The sequence below is a fragment of the Carcharodon carcharias genome, chromosome 25, assembly GCF_017639515.1.
Source record: "Carcharodon carcharias isolate sCarCar2 chromosome 25, sCarCar2.pri, whole genome shotgun sequence".
Lineage (NCBI taxonomy): Eukaryota > Metazoa > Chordata > Chondrichthyes > Lamniformes > Lamnidae > Carcharodon > Carcharodon carcharias.
Genome location: NC_054491.1, coordinates 34,055,047 through 34,077,734, shown reverse-complemented (window position 1 = coordinate 34,077,734; position 22,688 = coordinate 34,055,047). Strand labels below are relative to the sequence as shown.

The following is a 22,688-nucleotide window of genomic DNA, read 5'->3' as shown; positions in this document are numbered from 1 at the left end:
TCCTGTCTCAGCTCATCTGCTGCTGAAACCCTCATTCATGCCTTTGTTACCTCTTGGACTTGACTATCCCAGTGCTCTCTTATGTGGCTCAGTGTCAATTTGTTTTATAGTGCTCCTGTGAAGTGCCTTGGGACATTTTACGCCAAAGGTGCTAAATAAATATAAGTTGCTAAATCTCCTTTATAAGGCTATGGGAAAAGAGCAGAAGAGTTTCTTTTCTTTAATCTTTCTTAGAATGTGGGCATTGCTGGCAAGGCCAGCATTTGTTGCCCAGGCCAGCATTTGTTGCCCATCTCTGATCCCCCTTGAACTGAGTTGTTTGCTCAACCATTTCAGAGAGTAGTTAAGAGTGAACCACATTTTGGAGGTCTGGACTTGCCTGTAGCCCAGACCAGGTAAGGATGGCAGATTTACTTCCCTAAAGAGCATTCATGAAACAGAGGAGTTTTTACAAGAATCAATGATAGTTTCATGGTCACCATTGCTGAGACTAACTTTATATTTCAGATTTTATTTATTGAGATCAAATTGTACCAGCTACGTGGTGGGATTCAAACTTGTGCCCCCAGAGCATTAGCCTGGGCCTCTGGATTATTAGTACAGTGATGGTACGCCACCATCTCTCCCTAAACTTGCTTGGCTTGGGCCAAATGATGTCCTTCTGTACTTTGTAGCCTGGCCATACTCGCTGTTGAAACTCGCACATGGAAGAGCAGTACTGCAGGTGCCAATGGAATTATATCCAACTGACAACCTGTGCTTCAAGAGAGGAAAAAAATCCTTGGCGGGGAGGAATAGAGTACTTGAAACAGGTCCACTAGACCTTTGGGGGGGTGCCCATTACCCAATTGGTATAATCAGGAAGCTTCCTGAGGAGTTTATTATTGATATATAGCATTCCTGTCATGTTCAATATTTGAAGTAAATGAGCAGGAAATTATGGTTATAATATGTGTGACTGATGTGATGACATATTGAGGCCTTTTAAAATCTGAATGGAGCTGGTTAATTTAGACTGCTGCAAAGTGTTGACAGTTGCAGCCCTGAAAACAGCCATTATGCCTCTAGTGATATTTGGGCAGTTTTACAGGAGATTGGCGTTCCAGGTACAGATTGTCCAGACTTTCCTAAACCAAGAGTTGTAAATCATTTTCCAGGACCAGTATATGGCAAGTGTGTGTTCCTGGATTCTGAGTCAATGTTCCAAGAAGAATGAGAGGCGACCTTATTGAAACATGTAAGATTCTTGGGGGCTTGACCTACAGGCTTGAGAGGTTGTTTCCCCTGGTGGGAGAGTCTAGGATCAGAGGGCATAATCTCAGAGTAGTGGTCACCCATTTAAGACAGATGAGGAGGAATTTCTTCTCTGAGGGTAGTGAATCTGTGGAATTATTTACCGCAGTGGGCTGTAGAGGCTGGATTGTTAAGTATATTCAAAGTTGAGATAGGCAGATTTTTAATCAGTAAGGGAATCAAGGGTTTTGGGGAAAAGGCAGGAAAGTGGAATTGAGGATTATCAGATCGGCCATGATTTCATTCAATGGTGAAGCAGACTCAAAGGGCCGAATGACCTACTTCTGCTCCTATGTCTTATGGTCTTATCCAGACACTAATTTTAAGCACTATTCCTCTGGGCTTTCATTCTGAGTAGTGTCTGGGGTGGTCTTTTTAGGCATTCTTTTGTTGCTTCATTTTATGTTTGAGAGCCTGTTTGTTTTCTCTCTCTGACCTCTCCTTCCAAAGTTCCAGTACTGAATTCCTTGGACACCCTCCAGTAGCTCATTCAGTTTGCTGGACTTGAGATGAACATCAGACAGATCATTTGATCATACTCATAGTCCAGCTTTATCACATCCTCACCTAGCACCCGCACATGAACTCTGTTCAACTGTGCAGATACCATAGTAGTGGCAACCCAGAAGAGCTAAGTCTAATCATAGTTGTCCTGAATGTACCCTGGTTGAAATAGATTAATTGAATCAAACTTAGCACATTTCTGTTCTGTTGCCCAAGGTACTTATTACCTGAGATTACCTGAGGCAATGCTTTTGTTTCATTTTTACTTACTTGTTGATCTCGACAATTTTAACAGTTCCTGAGCATAGTTTCTATCTCAACCTCTTCACTTTCTGGCCCATTGAGATTTTTTTACTCTTGGTGGAGCCCTTCTTAACTGATTTTTTAACCACTGATTGTGGCTGCTTTACTCTGTCTGCTCAGAGCATTGTGCTACATTTTTTCTATCAGTGGAATTGCAGTCTCCCAAAGATATGCTTGTATATAAGTGGCTTGAATGCCACTAGATTATCTAGTGATGTGCATCATAAAGTAGAATGGAAATCTGTTAGGGGAGTGTGACACTTCTGTCCACTGGGATTGCAATGTGCTGTATAGTGGGATATGGGTTTGTATGCTGAGTTCCTGATCTTGGTCTTGCTGATGTGGAGGCTAGGCACTCCTCTATGGGAAGGCGAGGCATCCAGGTCATCTATGGGTGCTTATTCTGTATGTTTCCTGTGCAATGAATGGATGCATGGCAAATTGTGGGTTGCGATATTGTGGAAGAGCCAATAGTGCAGAATGCAGTGTTGAGCATATGGGAGACTCAGCACTATACATACCAGTTACCTCAGCCCCTGACCTTCATGCAAGGCATAGTTACTTTGGACTCACCAATGAGCAGTGTTCAGTAAAGCTAAGGCTGTGTAAAGAAGCTGTCGTGTAGTTGGGTCATTTGATCCAGGGGGATCAAAAGAGAGTACAGTCACTGGAAGGCAATTTCTACTCTATGGTAGTTTATAGCCCACAGACTTAAAGAATTTGCCTTCATTTGTGATGTTACTAAAGTTCTCAGGTTCAGTGAGTCAGCAGGAACAATGAATGGCTGGACGCAAGGCAAGTTACCTCCCAACAGCTGGCTCACTTCCTTGTGTAGTAGGTACATTATCAACATCGTCATTTATTCACCCCCTCCAAATTCAGGACCTTTAAAGGTCAATGACTTTCTTCAGAACTTTTTCTAGAAACGTTAACCGTGTTTTTCTCTCTCCTGAACTGCCAGACCTGCTGAGTATTTCCAACATTTTCTGCTTCTATTTCAGATTTCCAGCATCTGCAATGTTTTGCTTTTGTGGAAGATGTTAGGTCGTTGTAAACATCACACCAGTTGACGAAAGCTGTTCATAGAGGGAAACTGCCAATCTTGTCTCCTCTGACCTCCATGTGACTCTAGTCACATATTACATGTGTTCTTTTAATACCTTCTAAAATTGTGTCATAAACCACTCAATTCAGCAATACGAACCATGGGCAATAAATGTAGCCTTGCCAGTGTCACCCACATCTCAAGAACAGTTGAATAAGAAAGTACAATTTTTTACCGTAAACTATTTTGAAGTTCACAAACACTTTTAATGGGTGATTAGATAGTTCTTGAAAAAAGAGAATATTGAAGGACAGAGCAGCAGCCAGTTGAGTACGATTCAATTAAGTGAAAGGTGAGGAGAAAAGCCCCAATCCAGATTGATGGGCTGAATGGCCTGTAACAGTCTGAGATCCAATGTTGATCCAACCAGCTAGCCTTACTCTAACATTGGTTAGTGTTCTACCCTGTGATCTGGAAAGTTCATCTTGTTGCTTGCCTGTATTTACTTGCAAAAATAATTTACTGGCTGTAAAGTGCTTTGGGATGTCCTGAGATTCTAACAGCTTGCGAAGTGTGCAAATGGGCATTGGTCTATGTACATAAGGTCAACTCTGCTGCATGGATGCTGTCACCAGGCTTTCAAATATCTGAGAGTATCACATTTGTACTTGATCCTGTCTTCACTTAATAGCTACATGTATGCTGCTGGTAGGAGTTACTGCTGTATTCCCCCTTCTCGCCTCCTTTTTAATCCATGTGTGTTGAAGTCAATTGTTTTGCCATTACACAGTTTGCAAGTAGCTAACTCACTAGAGCTGAACCTGGGATCTTTCTGATCTCCTTGGCTCAATACAAAACCATGCAGTGTGTCAGAGGGCAGTGAGGGCCATTTACTTTGTTAGACATTTTTATTGGGCTTTTCCAGTAATGGGAGTTATAAAGTGTGTGAGATTTTATAAAGTGCATGTGAGGCCTGCAGTGTAATGTGATGAATGGTTCTACTGATGAAGTTGAATGGGTAGCTCACTGGGGATGTAGGCACTTGTAATTTATGCTGAGCTTCATAACCAACAATGTTGCCATATTTCACTGCTGTCTCTGATGTATAGTAATTCTAACACCTATAGTATGTTTTCAGCTGCTTAAAAAAGACAATTATAATCTTGCTGTTGATTCAGTTCAGTGCACCCACTTGCATGGTAAAAAGAGCTGAGGTAAAGGTGCTGTGATCTGATTGGATAAAGGAAAAGGCTCAAGAGGCATGCTTAATTGCCTGCTCCTGTTTTAGTGTTCCAGATGGGCTCGAGGGGCTGAATGGCTTGCTCCTCCTCTGTAATGGTCTTAGCTTTCTAGTCTGCATGACCTCCCTGGTTCAACCATGGTTAACTAATATCAGCCAATATTGGTGACTGTGCCATCACTTTTTAACTAGTGAGCTTCTCACCTTGCTGTTCTCCAGTGACCCTTGCAGGAAAGTGTACGCTTGTTTGGATGGATTGGACATAACTGTGATACCTGCCATAGTGAATAGCAGGCCAACACTCACTCTGCCTGTTCACCCATAGGGTAATGTGATGCTGGGGAGAGGCAGCTCCTATGGAATATTACCACAGCATGGATCAGTGAAGTGGAACATTGGGGGAAGAAATGACTTTGTGTAACATGTCATGAAACTATAATAATTTTCATAATATTATTGTAATTTATTGTAAAGGTAAGTTGATAGTGGGGTTTGGTTTAGCGTGTGTGTGTGTGTTTTAATTGAATTGCAGGCAGCTAGTCTGGGTGCTTTGATGTATCAGAAGGAAAACTGGGTTTGAAATACTAAATACATAAACATGGCTGAAGTTTTAGAATGTGAGGTGTAAAGAACATCTGCATTTTTTTTTAGATAAACCAGAGTTGACAATTTCAAAGAGATGCTGAGGTGTTACACCTAGCCAACAGAGGCTAAGTCAAAAGGTGTGTTTATTTTTCCCAAAGATTACTGATAATATGAGTGCTATGAAAGATTTATATTATGGAAAAAGTAAAGTTGTAAAGACATATTGAGACATGGGATTTACATTAAAAAGCGAGAAGCAGGTGAAAATGAGATGAGGTTACGTGTAAGGAAAGAAGGAATTCTAAGGCTGAACAAGTGTGAAAAGCCTCCAGCCTCTTTGTACCAAGCTGCTGTCTCCAGGAATTGAAACTAAGAGAATTCATTTTAAATATCACCTGTCCAAGGTATTGTATGCTTTGCCTGGGTCTGTTGAAACCTGTGTTGTTTTACTGTTGCCTTAACAGAGATGTAACTGGGAGCGACCTTAATTAGGGAATTTAGGAGTTTTCATAGTAATAATTTGTAGGCCTATGTATGTTCTTACAATAATTTATTTTATTAATAAATGTTTAATTTAGTTTTGTAAAAAACCTGTAAGACTCGGTGGACTTATTACTACTGAATTCAAAGCATGCATTTCAAAATAAAAATACAAATTGCAGAACAGTTGTGGCACTGTTTCAAGTTTCCCTCTGGGATTTGAGCAGCTCAGCATTTACCATCTGCTGTGCCATAACAAACGGCTGACACTATTCAGTGAGCTAGAGGCTTGAAGATATTTTATAGATTCTTAAATCTGAAAACTCAGTGAATAGACAAGTTTCATAATGCAGCTTGGAACATAAGGATGACTTTTTCATATAAAAACAAAATGTTGGAAATGCTCAGCAGGCCTGGCAGCATCTGTGTAGTGAGAAACAGAGTTAAAGTTTCAGGTCGATGACCTTTCATCAGAACTGGGAAAAGTTGGAAATGTAATGGATTTTAAGCAAGATAGAGGGAGGAGGGTGGGGGGAAAAATAATTAAAGGGAAGTTCTGTGATAGGATGGAAGACAGGAGAGATTATGATGAGTATTGTAAGGCTGCACGAAATTGTAGTGGGCCAAGTAAAGAAATAAAAAATATGTCCAGAAGAGGTATGAATGGCAGAATTGTGTACAGCTGCTGGTCAAAAGCAAAAGTGAAGAGGAAATCAAAAGAGAAAATAACAAAACCAAAGAAAAAAGAAACAAAAAGGGGATAGAGGTTACAATCTGAAATTGTTGAATTCAATGTTGAGTCCAGAAGTCTATAAAGTGACAAATTGAAAGATGTAGCTTTCGTTGAGCTTCGTTGGAACAATACAGGAGGCCGAGGCCAGAGTGGGAGCGAGGTGGTTCATTAAAGTGGCAGGCGTCTCAAAGTTCATGGTCACACATCTGGACTGAATGGAAGTGTTCCACAAAGCCTCCTTGACATCTTAATAGTCACAGAAGCAGCGTGCTGTACCACGCATGTATCATCTTGTTTTTCCAACATCACCAAACAGATTATCAGATTTTTTTATATTGTTGTTTGTGGGACCTTGCTGTGTAAAAATTGGCAGCCATATTTCCTTCATTACACAGTGACTCTACTTCAAAAAGTGCTTAATTGGCTATGAAGCACTTGGGATGACCTGAGGTTGCAAAAAGTGATATATAAATGCAAGTCACTCTTCCTTATTGTCTTCAATGGTCCTTTTGTTTCCAATATATTATCAGTTTTCTGCACCCTCTGTTTTTTTTCTTTTCTTCCTCTTTCCCTGAAGTACTAAGTCCCACTAGAGTGCAGTTTCACTATTGTGGGGTATATTCCAGCACCTTATCTCTTTCACAGATAATGAAAAAAATGAAAGAGCTTGCATTCATTAGACACCCTATCGCATCTCTAAGGATATCCGCAAGATTCTTCACGTCCATTGAATTGCTTTATTTTTAATGTACGGTTAGTACTGCTCTTTAGGAGAATGCATTAACCAGTTTTGCATGAAAAACATGAAATGAAAGAGCAGTTAACCTGTTAGTTCAGGATGCCAGGAGAACTCTTCTTTGAATAGTATTGTGGGATCATTTATGCCAACCTATAAGGTGGATGGATTTTAAATTCCTATCTGAAAGGTGGCACCTCTGACAATGTAGTACATCCTTAATATTGCACTGATTACTAACCTGGATTAGATTCTTAAATTCTCGATTGGGTCTGGAACCCACAACCTTCTGAGGCCCAAGATGAAAGTGTTACCAACTAAAGCCGCTTCTGACAGTAACTTAGTAACACTTATTAGAGGTGATTTTTCCTTTATATAAAGGAAGACCTGCATTTATATATTGCCTTTCACAACCTTTGGCCAACCCAAAGATGTACTTTTGAAGTGTAGTCAATGTTGTAATATAAGAAATGTGGTGCCAATTTGTGCACAGCAAGTTCCCACAACAGTGTGAGAATGAACAGTTTATCAGTTTTAATGATGTTGGCTGAAGAATAAATATTGGTCAAGGCATCAGGGAGAACTTCCCTTCAGCTCCTTGAAATAGTACATGGAATATTTTACATCCAGGTTAAATGTCTCATCTGAAAGACAACAGTTCTGACAGTGCAGCAATCACTCAGTATTGTAATCAAGTGTCAGCCTAGATTTTGTGCTCAAGTCTCTGGAAGTTGAACACGTGACCTTCTGACTCAGAAGTGAGGGTAGTACCATTAAGACATGTCTGGCATAACGGGCTGGATTTTCATGTTCAAAGTGGGTAGCAGGAGTCAGGAAAATTACTGTTTTGGCCTACTCGCCTCAAGAGAAAGTGCCTGAAAGGACAAGATTTTCATTTTGGCGGGGATAAAGGTGCAGGCTGGAGTCAGGCCTGCTGACCCATGAAAAAGTTTAGAGGCAGCCACAGACTGTTTGATTAAAAGACCTGCCTTGGTGTGTTGGGACTTGTCCTAATTAAAATAAAAACAGAAGTGCACCCCAGCCCTCATCCCCTAAACCATTCTCCATGCCCCATCCATGCTATCTCATGCTGCTCCCACCCACCCACCCCCTATGGCACTTCCATGCTCATTCACCCACTATACACTGTATATCAACAATGCACCTTATAGTGACAGGATGTGTAGTTTTAAAAAAGTAATTCATTGAGAACTTTCCACTTAAAAAAAGACCCCTTTTTACTACAGACCCTTTAAAGTATCAATAGTAGAAATTGCAAACACATGAAAAGGCTTTATCTTGTAAATAAACATTGTAAAATTGGCAGAAGCGATTAGTGAGGCATAGCTGTCCATCAAGCAATATTTTCTCTGGGGCTCAGGTGTTTCAGCAGAGGCCAAGTCTCATTATGTATTTTTGGCTGAGAGCCCAGACATCCATTAGAGTATTAAAACACCTGAGTCCCAGGGAAAACATTCCTTGATGGACAGTTCTGGCTCTCTGATCTATGCTCACAATCTTTCTATAGTTTCAAAGCACTTGCAGTTTCAGCTATTGACACTTTAAAGGACCTGGATGATTGACATTTTTACCGGGCTGCAATAAAAGAAGTTTTATATTTTAGAAAGTGGAAGGTTATAGAGGAATGACTTTTTAAAAACCTTTTTCTCACACCCTACTGTCAGATTGGGGTTCATTGGTTCTGTACAGTGTATAGTGGATGAATGCATATGGAAGTACCAGAGCTTGGCATGGGGGAGACATGAAGGGCCATAGGGGATATTGGGGGTGGGGGACATACCTTGGTATGGGAGGATCGAGGAGGGCCTTTTGAACTTACCCATCAAAAGGTCCCCTCATGCAGAGGAGACCTATGGTTTATGACAGCTCTGAGGTGACATGACCCATGACTCTTTGAAAGGCTGACCCGACTTCATGAAAATTGCAGAGGACTGGGACATGCCGATCCCTGCAATGGAGCCCTAAGGTCAGGAGAGCAGGGTGCAGGCTTTAGAGCCAAACTCGCTGGTGGCACCCTTAAAAGTCACTCCCAAAAATTGGAAACTCTGGGTGTGAGATTGGGGATCCTGGAATTGAGTCCTGGCTACAGTTTTTAAAGGCCTCCTGAGTCGTCCTGACGAAAACCTAGAGAAATGTGTCAAGTTTTTCTGATGCTCCAGTGAAGATTTACTGCAGTAAATTTCTCCTTTTAGCTGTCTGAATACTTGCATATCCTGTGGTCTAACCTTCCCAGTTTTAAATTTGACTGCTAGATGGGTGGCTTAGTTCTACTTCAAACAACTTAATGATACATTTCCCTTCGTTTCCCCTGTGACACTTAGTAATGGTTCATGTTGAAAACAGTCAGCGGCCTGGGCACTCTTCACCCCATGTTATGTTTTCACAACAGGAAATTGGAAACTGAAAGGGGAATATCTCCTGCATGGTGTATTTTAGTGGGAAAATGATTCTGTGTAGACTCAGCTACTCCAAGTGATACCCTTGCCTATTTAAATTTAAAACTAGTCTCATCCTTTTCACATCTTCCCATTTGCGAAGTGTTAAGAAAGTGTTGGAAATTGAACACTTTGTGCAATATGTTGTATAATAAATGGACCACTGATGAACTAATACAATCAGTCAAGTGGCCCTCCCTCCTGGATAAATACCAGCCATGATTAGAGCCAGAGTCCGTGATGGATGAAATTCAGCAGTTTTTTTGGGAGCGAATAACTGGAGGTCTTTATGGCTGTGAAGCATGTTAGTCATATTAGAGGAAAAGTCCAGGAAGGCTTTCCCAGTAGTATGCCTTTCACCCCTAGATAAGTGTGCTGTTAAGTAAGACTTATGGGAATTTTGCTCATCTCTTATAAGTACAGAATGAAAGTTGCTGGCCTGGATTGAAAGTTGGGCTGAAGAAAGTATTGAAAGAAAATAAAAAGAAAGCACTTGCACTTGCATAGCTCCTTTCATGTTTTCAGTAATTCCCACAGCATCAACTTTTGAAGTGTCTTCACTCCCTAATGTAGGAAATGTGACAGCCATTTTGTGCACAGTAAGCTCCCATAAAAAGCAATGAGATAATGTCCCAGAACTTCTGATCTCCAGATTGTCGGAGATCCCGTGGAAATCCTAACGCACTGACCTCTGTAGGAACTGCCCAGGAAGTTTCAGCTTCCAATGGGCAATTCCCCTGTTCCCCAGGACCTTCTGCAAAAGTTTCCAACTCTTGAGTTAGAGTTGTAGACTCTGGATAGTTCTGCGGTACTAACCTAGATGATTACCCAGGATAGAAAGATCCTCGTCTAATTCCTGCGCAACTACAGAACTGACCCCCCCCCCCCCCCCCCCGAATCACTGTCACGTATCCCCTGCCTAATTACCCCCATCACGCAAACTGATCCCCTCCATTGCCCCCCCGACTGCGCCACCTGACCTTGCCTCTCCCCAATGCCCCTCAACTGCCACCTTGACTGCCCCCCATCACTCACATTGACACCTCTTAGGTTTAAACCTACCTTATGGTGGCTAATACGAATAAGAAGGGGGCCTGGCATGGTTTTCTCCCCTGATGTTATAGCGCTGTGATGGAGTTCTTTGCGGGACTGTACTGTTTTGGGAATGTTGGGTTCGGAAGACCTGGCAAGAAATGTGGAGCACCGTCGGGCCGTTGAGAAGTTCGAAGATGATTGTTGCTTCACGGAAGTTCCAGGCCAATGACCAGTTGATCTGTTTTCTTTTGGTTGAGAGATTAAAAACTGGTGGAGGTACTGGGGGAACTTGGTCTTTGATTTAGTGCCATGGGATTTTTGCCATCCAGCTGAGGGGGCAGTCAGGTTTTAGTTTAGCATCTCTGAAAGACTGCTTTGAGTACCAATAGGGAAGCAAATGTCTTTTAGGGAAGGAAATCTGCCACCCTTATCCGGTCTGACCTACATGTGACTCCAGATCCACAGCAATGTGGTTGACTCTTAACTGCCCTCTGAAATGGCCTAGCAACACTCAGTTCAAGAGCAGTTAGGGATGGGCCACAAATGCTTGTCTTGCCAGCAATGCCCACATCCAATGAAAGAATAATTAAGTTCAGTAAGCTTGCAAGTACTTGTGTAGAACTTGATTGTTGGTTGCTATATTGACTGGCATACTGAGGGAGCTGTGACCGGATATTTAACTAAATCTTAATGTCGTATTAATTGCAAGATTTCTTAAAATGTCAATATAAAGGGCATATATATCGAAGAAAACGGGGTGGAAAAATGTTTTGGGTGCCAGGCTTTCATCTCTGGGACCTGCATTTATATCTTGTTCAGATTGATGGAGTGCACAAGTTCTTCATTTTTAAAAAATTTATTCATTCATGGGATGTGGGCTTCACTGGCATGGCCAGTATTTATTGTCCATCCCCAATTACCCTTGAGAAGGTGGTGGTGAGCTACATTCTTTATGTTGTAGGTACAGCTGTTAGGGATGAGTTCCAGGATTTTGGCCCAGCTATAGTGAAGGAATGAATATATTTCCAAGGTAGGATGGTATGACTTGCGGAACTTGTATGCAGCTCTGTTCCTGTGTGCCTGCTTTCCTTGTCCTTCTAGGTGGTAGGGTTTAGAAAGTGCTGTCAAAGCCTTGACAAGTTGCTGCAGTATATCTTACAGATGCTACAGACTGCACCAGCGATGCAGCGAGTGAATGTTTAAGATGGTAAATGGGGGGTCGATCAAATGGGTAGCTTTGTCCTGGGTGGTGTCGAGATTCTTGAGTGTTGTTGGAGCTGCACTTATTTAGGCAAACGGAAAGTTTTCCATCATATTCCTGACTTGTGTCTTGTAGATGGTGGAAAAACTTTTGGGTGTCAGGAATTGAGAATTCCCAGCCTCATTCCTGCTCTTATAGCCACGGTAATTATGTGGCTGGTTCTGTTAGGCTTTTGGTCGATGGTGTCCTCCAGAATGTCGATTGTGGGGAATTCAGTGATGGTAATACCATTGAATGTCAAGGGGAGATGGTTAGACTCTCTTTTGTTGGAGATGATCATTACCTGGCACTTGTGTGGCATGAATCTACTTTCCACTTATTATCCCAAGCCTGATTCCTGCCCAGGTCTTGCTGCATGCGGGCATGTTCTGCTTCCTTATCTGATGAATTGCAAATGAAATTGAACCCTGCAATCATCAATGAATATTCCTACTGCCGAGCATATGATCGAGGAAAAGACATTGGTGAAGCAACTAGTGCTCTGCCTTAAGGAACCCCTGCAGCGATGTCCCGGGGCTGAGCTGATTAACCTCTAACAACCATAATCATCATCCTTTCGTACTAGGTATGACTCTGACCAATGAAGAGTTTTCCCTTGATGCCCATTGACTTCAATTTTGCCAGGGTTTCTTGATGTCTGTTTGTCCCTACAACCACACCACCCCCCCCCCCCACCTCTCTCTCTCTCTATCTCTCCGCCCCCCACACACACACCTTAAACCAGCTTATATTTCAACTCTTTCTTGGACTCGAACTCAAGTTCTGTCGAAGGGTCATGAGGACTCGAAACATCAACTCTTTTCTTCTCCGCCGATGCTGCCAGACCTGCTGAGTTTTTCCAGGTAATTCTGTTTTTGTTTCTTGATGTCTCACTCTGTCAATTGCTATCTTGATGTTAGGGGCAGCCACTCTCACATCTCCTCTGGAATTCAGCTCTTTTGCCCTTGTTTGGTCCAAGGCTGTAATGAGGTGTGGAGCTGAGTAGCCCTGGAAGAATTCAAACTGAGCATCAGTGAGAAGGTTATTGCTGAGTAAGTGCTCTTAATAGCAATGTCAATGACCACTTCCATCACTTTGCCGATGATTGAGAGAAGATTGATGAGGCAGTAAATGGCCTGATTGAATGTGTCCCACTGGCTGTTAAGAGTCCTTTGGTTAAATGGGCACAGGCAGTCTCAATTCACTTCTTTATGGACACGCCTATAGCACAGAACTGGACTCAGATGGTGACCTCATTGCTGAATGGTTGGTGCTGCAGGAAATTAAAGAAATAAGATCCCTTGTAACCTCTTCTGACATTAGCACTGAGATAGTCAGGGAAGGGTAGAGATATATACCTGACCTAGAGTGCTTGATGCTGACACTAGGGATTTTACCATTTGCTCGGAGATGGGTTTGTAGGAGGTTAGAGTTGGGGTTGCTGCAATTTGCAGAATAGAATGGTGGTTTGGCCACCTGACCTTTTCTGCCTCCCGGCAATTTTGCTGGAGGAGGGTAAGCAAAGGAAATGGCTACCATCTAACAGCATTTAGTGGCAGTTAACTGACCACTCGTGGGCACCAGGATCATATGGGGTTCCCTCTCCACAATGATAGCCTGGTTGCTGTGGCCACATTTTAAAAATTTCAACTATCTTCAGGGGCGCCTCCATCTTGAGACACTCTTGAGATCTTCTGCTAGCCCAGCAGTGCCCACCTCTCCCAGTAAGGCTGCCATCAGGATCTCGCTGCAGGCCCTTCCATTGGGTCAGCCATGCCTGATCCTCCCGCCATCCTTATTTGGATAGCATTCCCAGAGGTGGGCTCTTAATTGGCCCCCTTTTGTAAGATTGTGTAGGTGGGCAGGCAGGCATTAGCAAGGGGGCTGAGACTTGCTCATGGTCTGACCTCAGAAAATCTTCAAAAGGGTAAGATTCCACCCTCGGTGACTGAAATGGGAAGCCTTTCATTCCACAGAACCAATATTATACATTGCCTTAATGAGCATAAATAAATGTTTGGCTGTGGACCAGAGCAGAGAAATTCCTGAAAGCAAACTATGCATTGGAGAACATGAAATAACATTAATTTTGAGCTGTGCTTAATGCACTTTGAGATCTTTTGTACTAGTAGGTGCTCTGTTCTCAGCAGCATAGTGGCACTCCAGTTTCCATTCTAATATGCCATGCACTTAACTGCTGTAACTACTAATTTGAACTGAGAACATGATTGAATAGAATACGTTGACATCTAGGTGGGCATCTGAATATCATAGCTACAAATCAGAATCTTGCTGGAAGAATTCATTTTCTACAGGCTGCCCTTGGCTGGGAAGGAGCTGCGGGAGAATAGGAATGACTTTCATATCACTGTTAGGAGCCATTAACCTAACTTTGAGCTGCTCTTCTGAGGCACAGGAATGTGATTCTCTCAATATTTCAGATTATGAATCTGTTTTCAATCCATCTTCCACTACCCAAAGAATCACAATGATGCCAGTGGTCTTTGAGTTCTTACAGTATGTGACTGCTTTGGAGGCCTGCCAAGTAATCAAGTAGGAACAAGCTGGATTTCAGTCTGTCTGCAAGCATTACCCAGACCTCCCTGTCGCTTGCCATTTCAACACTCCACCCTGCTCTCATGCCCACATGTCTGTCCTTGGCTTGCTGCATTGTTCCAGTGAAGCTCAACTCAAACTGGAGGAACAGCACCTTATCTTCCGATTAGGCACTTTACAGCCTTCCGGACTGAATATTGAGTTTATTGAATTTAATTTAGATCTTGAACTCTCTCCTCCATAGCCACCCCCTTTCCGTTTCTTCCCCCTCCTTTTTGTTTTTTTCCAATAATTTATATAGATTTTTCTTTTCCCACCTATTTCCATTATTTTAAAATGTATTTCCACCCATTTTTTATCTCTGCCCTTTAGCCCTTTTAGTACTCCTTCACCCCACCCCCACTAGAGCTTGTCTGTCCTGCTTTCTACTCTTAATTAGCACATTCCTTTAGATAATACCACCACCTTCAACACCTCTTTGTTCTTTTGTCTGTGACATCTTTTGGTTATCTCCTCCTATCACTGCCTGCTTGCTCATCCCAACAACGCACCCCCCCCCCCCAAACCAGCTTATATTTCACCCCTTTCCTATTTCTACTTAGTTCTGTTGAAGGGTCATGAGGACTTGAAACGTCAACTGTGCTCTTCTCGCCGATGCTGCCAGACCTGCTGAGTTTTTCCAGGTATTTCTGTTTCTGTTTTTGTTCTGGATTTCTTTATTGTGTGAAGAGGTTGTGTAGGGCACTTTATATGAGATCGCTAAACTCCACAAAGCTAGAAAACCTGGCCTTTCATAAGGCGTCCGACTTAGTGCTTGATGCAGTTCCCCGCCTAAAGAAAGTGAAAGCTCTGGGAGAACTTAGCTAAGTGTTCAACATTATCTTTTATCAGTTTCAAGAGCTAGGAAACAGTAGCGAGAAAAAGGAACATTTTCTGAATGGCAGGAGTTGATAAGTGGTATTTATCATTTATCACTACTGGGTCCTCAGCTTTTCACCATATATTTTAATGACTTGGACGAAGGAATAGAGCTGTATATCCAAGTTTACAGTTCACTCTAAGTTAGAAGGCACAGTAAGTTGTGTACATAGGATCAAGAAATTAAGGGACATAGACAGAATAGGTGAGTTGGCAAAACTGTAGCAGATGGAGTTCATTGTGGGGAAATGCAAGGCCATCAATTTGGACCCAAGGTAGATACATCAAAATATTTTCTTAATGTTGGGAAACTGGGAGTTGTTAAGGAGCAAAGGATTTAGTTGTCCAAGTACACAAATCACAGAAGGGTAGTACAATGGTGCAAAAATCCATTAGCAAGGCTAATGGAATGTTGGCCTTTAACTCGAGGGTTTGGAATACAAAAACAAGGCAGTGTAGATTCAGTTATAAAGAATGTCAGTCAAACTCCATCTTGAACAGTGTGTTTAGTTTTTGGAACCACATCTCTGGAAGGATATATTGACCTTGGAAAGGTGCAGCACAGCTTCACCAGAGTAATAGCAAGGCTTAGAGTTAGATTATAAGGGAAGGTTACATATCTTGGTTTGCATTCCCTTAAGTTTAGAATTTCTCTTAAGTTTGGAACATTGAGTTAAATGCAGATAAGATATATAATTTGGAGAGGAAATCAAGAACAAAGGGACATAATCTTGAGATTAGAGCTTGGCCAGTTAGGAATGAAATCAGGAAGCAATTTTTCATAAAAAGCATTAGTAGAAATGTGGAACTCTTTGGATGCTGGTACAATTAAAATTTTCAAGACTGAGGTTGATAGATCTTTGTTAGCTAAGAGTATAAAGCAATTATTACTCTCTCCAGGGGTGTGTAAGCAGAGTCACCGAGGCTAAGTTAGCTCTAAAGTGGCTCATGTTAACTTATGACTGAGCATACTGAACTTGGGTAAGTGGAGTGTATCCCTGTGAGGACTTCATAGTGAGCAAGCAGACTCTACCTTTGGACATTGACCTGAAACATTATCTCTGTTTCTTTCTATACAAATGCTGCCAGACCTGCTGAGTATTTCCAGCATTTTCTGTTTTTATTTCAGAAAATGTACCTCCATGGATTTCCCCTTTACTTGAAAGGACATTCTTCATAGCTGCTCCCAACTTCAGTCAGCTCCTCCCTTGACAGGGATGGGCTGTAGTGGCGACAACTGAGACCTGGCTCAAAAAAGGGCAGGATTGGGTACTGAATATTCCTGGATACAGAGTGCGCGTTGTGAAGAGGGTAGTGATAGACTTCAAGAGGACATGGACAGGTTGGTAGAATGGGTGGTTACATGGCAGCGAAAATGTAATGGAGAGAAATGATACATTTTTGGGCGGAAGGATGAAAAGAAGCAATATAGAATAATGGATACAATTCTTAAGGGGCTGTTAGAACAGAGACAAGTGTGGGTATATGTGCATAAATTGTTTAAGGTGGCAGGGAGGGGTGAAAAGTGGTTAGAAAGTGCCAAGATAGGCAGAACATGAAAAGGGACAGAAAACAAGTCCCAAACTAAAGTTGAAGACAGCTGCCAAGAAATGCTGAACAGAAAAGGAAACTGCAGATGCAAGTTCCAAGAACTAAGGAAGAAAGTCCCCCAAATCTAGGGGAGTGGAACAGGCAAGGTCCCAAGAGGACATTCTAGTCAAAGGAAGAATAGGAGTCCAATAAAGGTCCTGTTCTGTGGAAGTGACAATAAGGAGCAGAGAGGAAGGCTTCAAGCTTAAAGAGATGAAATCTGCAGGAAGCAGATTTAAAACAATAAAGGTGTGCGAGAATCCAGAAAGTCCAAGGAGACAGTTGAAGGGCTTGTAACTCTTTGTTATGAGCATGTGAAGCTGTGGTGCACTTTTGACGGCTAAGTCAGTGAGAGTGAGTATGTGGAAGAAAGCTTGAATGTACGTGGTGACCCATGGGAGTGGAACTTTGGAAGGAGAGTTCAAAACCCTGGAGATGGACCCTTGCAGAAGGTGTCTGAGAGAAAGTATTGGTTTGGGAGAAGATTCCAAAGCAAATTCTTGGAGAGCGGAGATTGGAAACCCTCATGTAATAGATGGAACTCAGTGAGACTGATTGATTGGCTCACGGTGTGACAAGCATCTGTGAGGAGTTGATGAGAGATCCATAGCATCTGCCTGGAGTGGCATCTGTCACTTGGGCACAGGGTGTGGTGTGTCTGACCACAGGTCACCTATTTGTTTACATGGACTGTATACTTACTGTGAACATTGCAGTATAAGATAGCTTTTGTAACTTGCATTATCCTTGCAAATCGGTTTATATCTGTAAAGATATAGTTGTGTGTGAAGGTGTATTGTAATATAGTCCATCTTTTCTTGTTGAATAAATGTTTCATTCTTTTGTTAAAAGTTCATCAGCTGACTCCTGTGATTCTGTTCAGTAGCCCGTCTCCACGTATCTAAACAAACAAATGAAAGTTAGGATCTATCAAGCCAGGTTCCTCCCTGGGATCAGGCTTGTCCAGTAGGAACATCAGCTGGGGATCATAACACTACCACCTTACCGTAGATATCCCCTGGCACCACTATTTCCTGATGAATTATTAAATACGTGCCTCTACTATCTCTTACACAGATTCTTTTAAAGTGAGTGGGTGCAATCCATCTGGACTAGGTGCTTTATCCTCTTTCAGTTTGATTCGTTTATTCAATACATCCCATTTAAAAAAAAAATTAAATGTACTCATTTCATTTCTCATCTCATCATTCCATGTCATGTCTGCCTGTTCAGCTTCCCTGGTAAATACCGAAGCAAAATAATTATTTAAAATTTCTGTCATCCCCTTATCGTTACCTCTGGTATTATCTTGTCTATCCCTTAATGATCCTATTCTCATCACATCCTTCCTATTTTTATTGATGTGCCTCTAAAATACTTTGCTATTTTGTTTTATGTTCCTTGATAATTCAATCTCATTGTTCCTTTTTTCTTCCTAATTGTTTTTTTCACTTGTCCTAATCTCTTCGTATTCCCTCTTATCATGAACCCCCTCTGCTTTCTGTGTTCTTTATGTATGCCTCTTTGTTAACACACAATTGTTCCCTTACATCTTTATTTATTCTCAACAGTGTTTAGTTTTTTCCTTTTAGCAGAGTCTTTGTTGTACATTGTTTTAAATGTTTCTTATTGCTGTTTTACATTGTTTGCCAATATAGTTACCTATTTTATTTTCCCAATTTCTATTCTTGGCCCCTCTAAATCGGCTTTTCTCCAATCTATTAACCTGGTTTTTGACATACTTATGTCCTTCCCTATCATCATCTTAAAGCATATTATATTATGATCACTATTACCTAGATGTTTCCCTACTTTTACTTCTCTTGTCTAGTCTGGTTCATTCCCCATTACTAGATCCAATTGTGAATCTTTCCTGATTGGGCTTTTATACACACTGGATTAGAAAGGAGCCATATACACATTGTAGGAACTCTATTCTCTTTTCCAATTTACATATCTCTTCTGTTCAATTGATATCAGGGTAGTTGAAAACCCAATGATTTATTATTCTATACATTTTACTCAATTCCCAATTTGTCTGCATATTTCTTCCTCCACCTCCTTCCACTATTTGTTGGTCTATAAAGTACAGCGATTGGTATAATTGATCTTTTATTATCTTTTATCTCTATTCATATGGAACGAATTTTTGTCTCAATTTAATTAATTAAATTCTTTATTCAATGATTATTTGTAGGTACATTCAGTAGTTTAATTAGTTAACATGTAAATGTAATATACTGCTTATACTTCCCCGGTTCTAGTTTAAATGACAGCCCTAGTTTAGAGTAAAAGAAACCTTAAAACTCATTAACCAATCACCTACTTGCTTACTTATTAATGCATCTGCACATCAGCTCTCGGGTCTCACTGTCTCCCGCTCCCACTCTTGGACCAGTCTCTATTTTGTAAAAGACCATAAGAGCACTTCTTCCCTCAGTGCGCCAAATTTCCTCACTTACCAAATTCCCTGAGTAAAGTAAGTACCATTTTGAAGCAACAATCTGTTGAGCTGAAACTTGTGCTACTTGCAGAGACCCGACAGACAAGATGGGTTGAATGGCCTCCTTCTGTGCTGTAACCATTCTATAATACTGTTACAGGTAATGGAGTAATATCTTCATCACAGAGCCTCTGAAGCCACTGAGAAAGTTTATGTAGCCAGACAAGATGTTAAAACATTGCAGATACATTGCTTTCATAGGTACAGCTAATATTGAAACATTTCAGTTGTATGAAGTTTACTTCATGAAATAAAATTGGATAAAACCTTGTTAATATGCACTCTGGCAGCAGAAAAAAATAACTTGCTCTTTTGTTATAAAAACCCAACTGGTTCGCTAATACTCTTCTGGGAGTTGAGTTGGCATTCTATCCAATCTAGCCTAATAGTGACTACAATTCCACACGTGTTGTTGACTTTTAATAACCTCAGAGCAACTAGGGATGGACAACAATAATGAGATGTGCATTAATGAGATCCTACAAACCAGGTACAGATGTGACTGACGGGCTATGGAAAGTAATGATGAGCTAAGGACCATGCTACTGTCACTATCATGTTAGACATAAGTGAAACAGTTTATGATTGCAACAAGGAACTTCAGTTTTATGAAAAGACTAGAGAGGAGAAATTGTTCTCTTTTGAGCAGAGAAGGTTAAAAGGAGCTTCACTAACTAGAGGTTTTGAAAATTATGAAGGGTTTTGATGGAGTAAACAGGGAGAAACTGTTCCAGTTGACATCAAGGCAACATTTGACCGAGTGTGGCATTAAGGAGCCCTAGCAAAACTGGGGTCAGTGGGAATCAGACGGTGGAGGGATGGTGGGGAGTTATATCTGGCACAAAGGAAGATGGTTGTTGGAGATCAATCATCTCAGTTCCAGGACATCACTGCAGGAACTCCTCAGGATAGTGTCTGAGGCCCAATCATCATCAGCTGCTTCATCAATGAGCTTCCCTCCATCGTAAGGTCAGAGGTAGGGATGTTTGCTGATGATTGCACAATGGTCAGCATTCGTGACTCCTCAGATGCTGAAGCAACCTATGTCCAAATGCAGCAAGACCTGGACAATATCCAGGCTTGGGCTGACAAATGGCAAGTAACATTTGCACCACACAAGTGCCAGGCCATGACCATCTCCAACAAGGGAGAATCCAACCATCACCCTTTGACATTCAATAGCATTACTATTGCTGAATCCCCCACTGTCAACTTGCTGGAGATTGCTATTGACCAGAAACTGAACTGGACTAGCCATATAAATACTGTGGCTACAAGAGCAGATCAGAGGCTAGGAGTCTTGTGGTGAGTAACTCACCTCCTGACTCCCTAAAGCGTTGAGTGTTGCTGAATGTGTACTCATCCAGGCAAGTGAAGAGTGTCCCAACACGCTCCTGACTTGCAGATGGTGGAGAGACTTCGAGGAGTCAGGAGGTGAGTTACTTGCCACAGAATTCCCAGCCCCTGACCTCCTCTTGTAGCCACAATTGGATCGAGGATTTAGAGAGCAGCTGGCTCTTGTGGAACTGGAGGCTGTATCTGCAAGTGCAGTGTGAGCATGGCTGAGTCAGCTTCTCTGCAGACTTTAACCAAAGCAATGAAATTGGACCAAGAGCTCATTATGGAAGTGCAGTTGCAACTAATGACATGGTGCTGTACATTAGTGTCTTTGGTTTGTGTCACTGAATCCTGAAAGTCCCTCTTATTTTCATCACTCGAGTACACTGGAGAGGATTCTCATCAGGCTGATGCCATGAGGGGCTTTTTCACATTTCCAGTTGTGGGCAATGAGTTAGCTTCAATTGATAGGAGACAGCTGGGCTTGATGAGCTGCAAACCTGATTCATGGCCTTCCCAATTTACAGTTATCAATTTTTTAATGACCTGAATATCGGAACCAGCTTGACCTGAGTGCCTGATCCACCCTGGTCCAGTGAGGCTCAGTGGTGGGATCACTAACTCATACTTACTCTGTTGTTCTGCAATTGCTGGCAGTTTGGTGAGCAAAAATCCTTTTAATAGATTTTCCAATTCACATTGGAGTTAATTAGCCTATCCCATTGATAAACACTGATATTAATGTTTTAAGCTGTTATTACTGGTGTGTATACCTGTGCCTTTTTTTTAAAAATAGTTTCTGAGGAGAACATGGAGTGCAGCCCTTGCAAAGGTCAATTTCTTGAATTTAGACATTTTTCAGGAAATGCTGATTCTTAGCTTACATTCTAACAAAAACTAGGACATATCAGTGGGAGAACTTGAGGGCACTGAGCAGGAGACAGAAAGATAGGAATAGGAGGAGTCCATTGAGCCCATCATGCCTGTCCTGCCATTCAGTTATATCAAGGCTGATCTGTACCTAAAGTCTATTTACCTACCTTCGTTCTATATCTGTTAATTTTATCAGTCATGAAATGGTAGCAACATTAACAGAGAAACAATTTCATTGTTTGTGACCAACCTTGTCCAAAGGTCTCTCTCCAATGTGCTTCTTATGGAATGCTGCCTTACAGGGGTTTTACATTGGAAAACCTGGGTGTGGGTCAGGGATCAAAATTCAGGTCAGCACTAAAGATAAAGAAGAGTCATAATAAAAACAAAGCAAAAAGTAGTGACAAAGTACAAGAAAGTAATTATATAAACCTGATTCTGGGTACACGTGAGAGTAACTTGAAAAAAGAGTCTGGTGAATGCCATTGAGCATTTGCAGTTGCGTCTGACATTTTTCCTTCAGTCTCTGTGCAATGCTGCTAGCTGATAGGGCAGTCAGCAGTCAGCGTGTTTCCTCTCTTCTCTTTCTGTCTTCTCTTTTTCCCTCCTTTTGCACCTGTGTCAAGAGCACACAGAGAATGGTGCACTTACCTGAGAGCAGGGCAGGTTGACTCCTACTACCTTTCTTACCATTTCCCCTCCTTGCAATTTATTATGGTCCAATATTTTAGATGTTGCAAATCTGAAGCAGCCCTGTCAATTCCTTCACACTCCTGACTGACAGAATTGATGCAGGTTTTTTAAGCAGCATGTGTGATCTAGTTGTTGACAATTGTCAATAGCCTTGTAATGGTAAACTGTGATGAATCATATCGTACTTGAGCAATTCACTCTAGGAACTGGACGTTCAATGCCTTTAGCTGGATAAATGACCCATTTTGATGACTGCTCCATGCTGATGTACTGAGCAGCTGTAAGAACCATCTCTGTTGTTTCCCTAGGTTCTAGATGTGAAGCAACCCCATGATGCAACATGCGTCCCCTGCATCATCACTGACCATGATGGCAACCCAGAGTGTGCCCCCTCCAACGTACCAAGAGAGCCAACAGGTGGGTTTGTAGTAACAGAAGGAGGACTGTGGAGCCTTTAAGGTTTCATTGCGAGAATGCTTTCTGGGATTTTGAGATTGAGAGCTCTGAAATTAATTTTAAAATTTGGATCACATCCATATAGTTTTTGAGTATTGTCATATGGAACTG

At 41.7% G+C, this 22,688-nt stretch overlaps 1 protein-coding gene across 13 annotated transcripts in view; it reads left to right on the top strand.

Moving 5' to 3' along the window:
- pknox2 (pbx/knotted 1 homeobox 2) overlaps positions 1-22,688 on the top strand; it is a 432,107-nt gene that overhangs the window by 262,301 nt on the left and 147,118 nt on the right. For 9 of the 13 annotated variants that reach the window (XM_041174176.1, XM_041174172.1, XM_041174169.1 and 6 more), the window contains one exon: positions 22,430-22,538. The exons of 2 other annotated variants lie outside the window; for them this stretch is intronic. In XM_041174176.1, coding sequence (XP_041030110.1) covers positions 22,452-22,538 — 87 coding nt within the window. In that variant the 5' untranslated portion in view covers positions 22,430-22,451. Of the gene's footprint in view, positions 1-5,087; positions 5,108-16,443; positions 16,467-22,429; positions 22,539-22,688 lie in introns of those variants that run through there. 2 more of the 13 variants (XM_041174179.1, XM_041174178.1) reach the window with 2 other exon arrangements.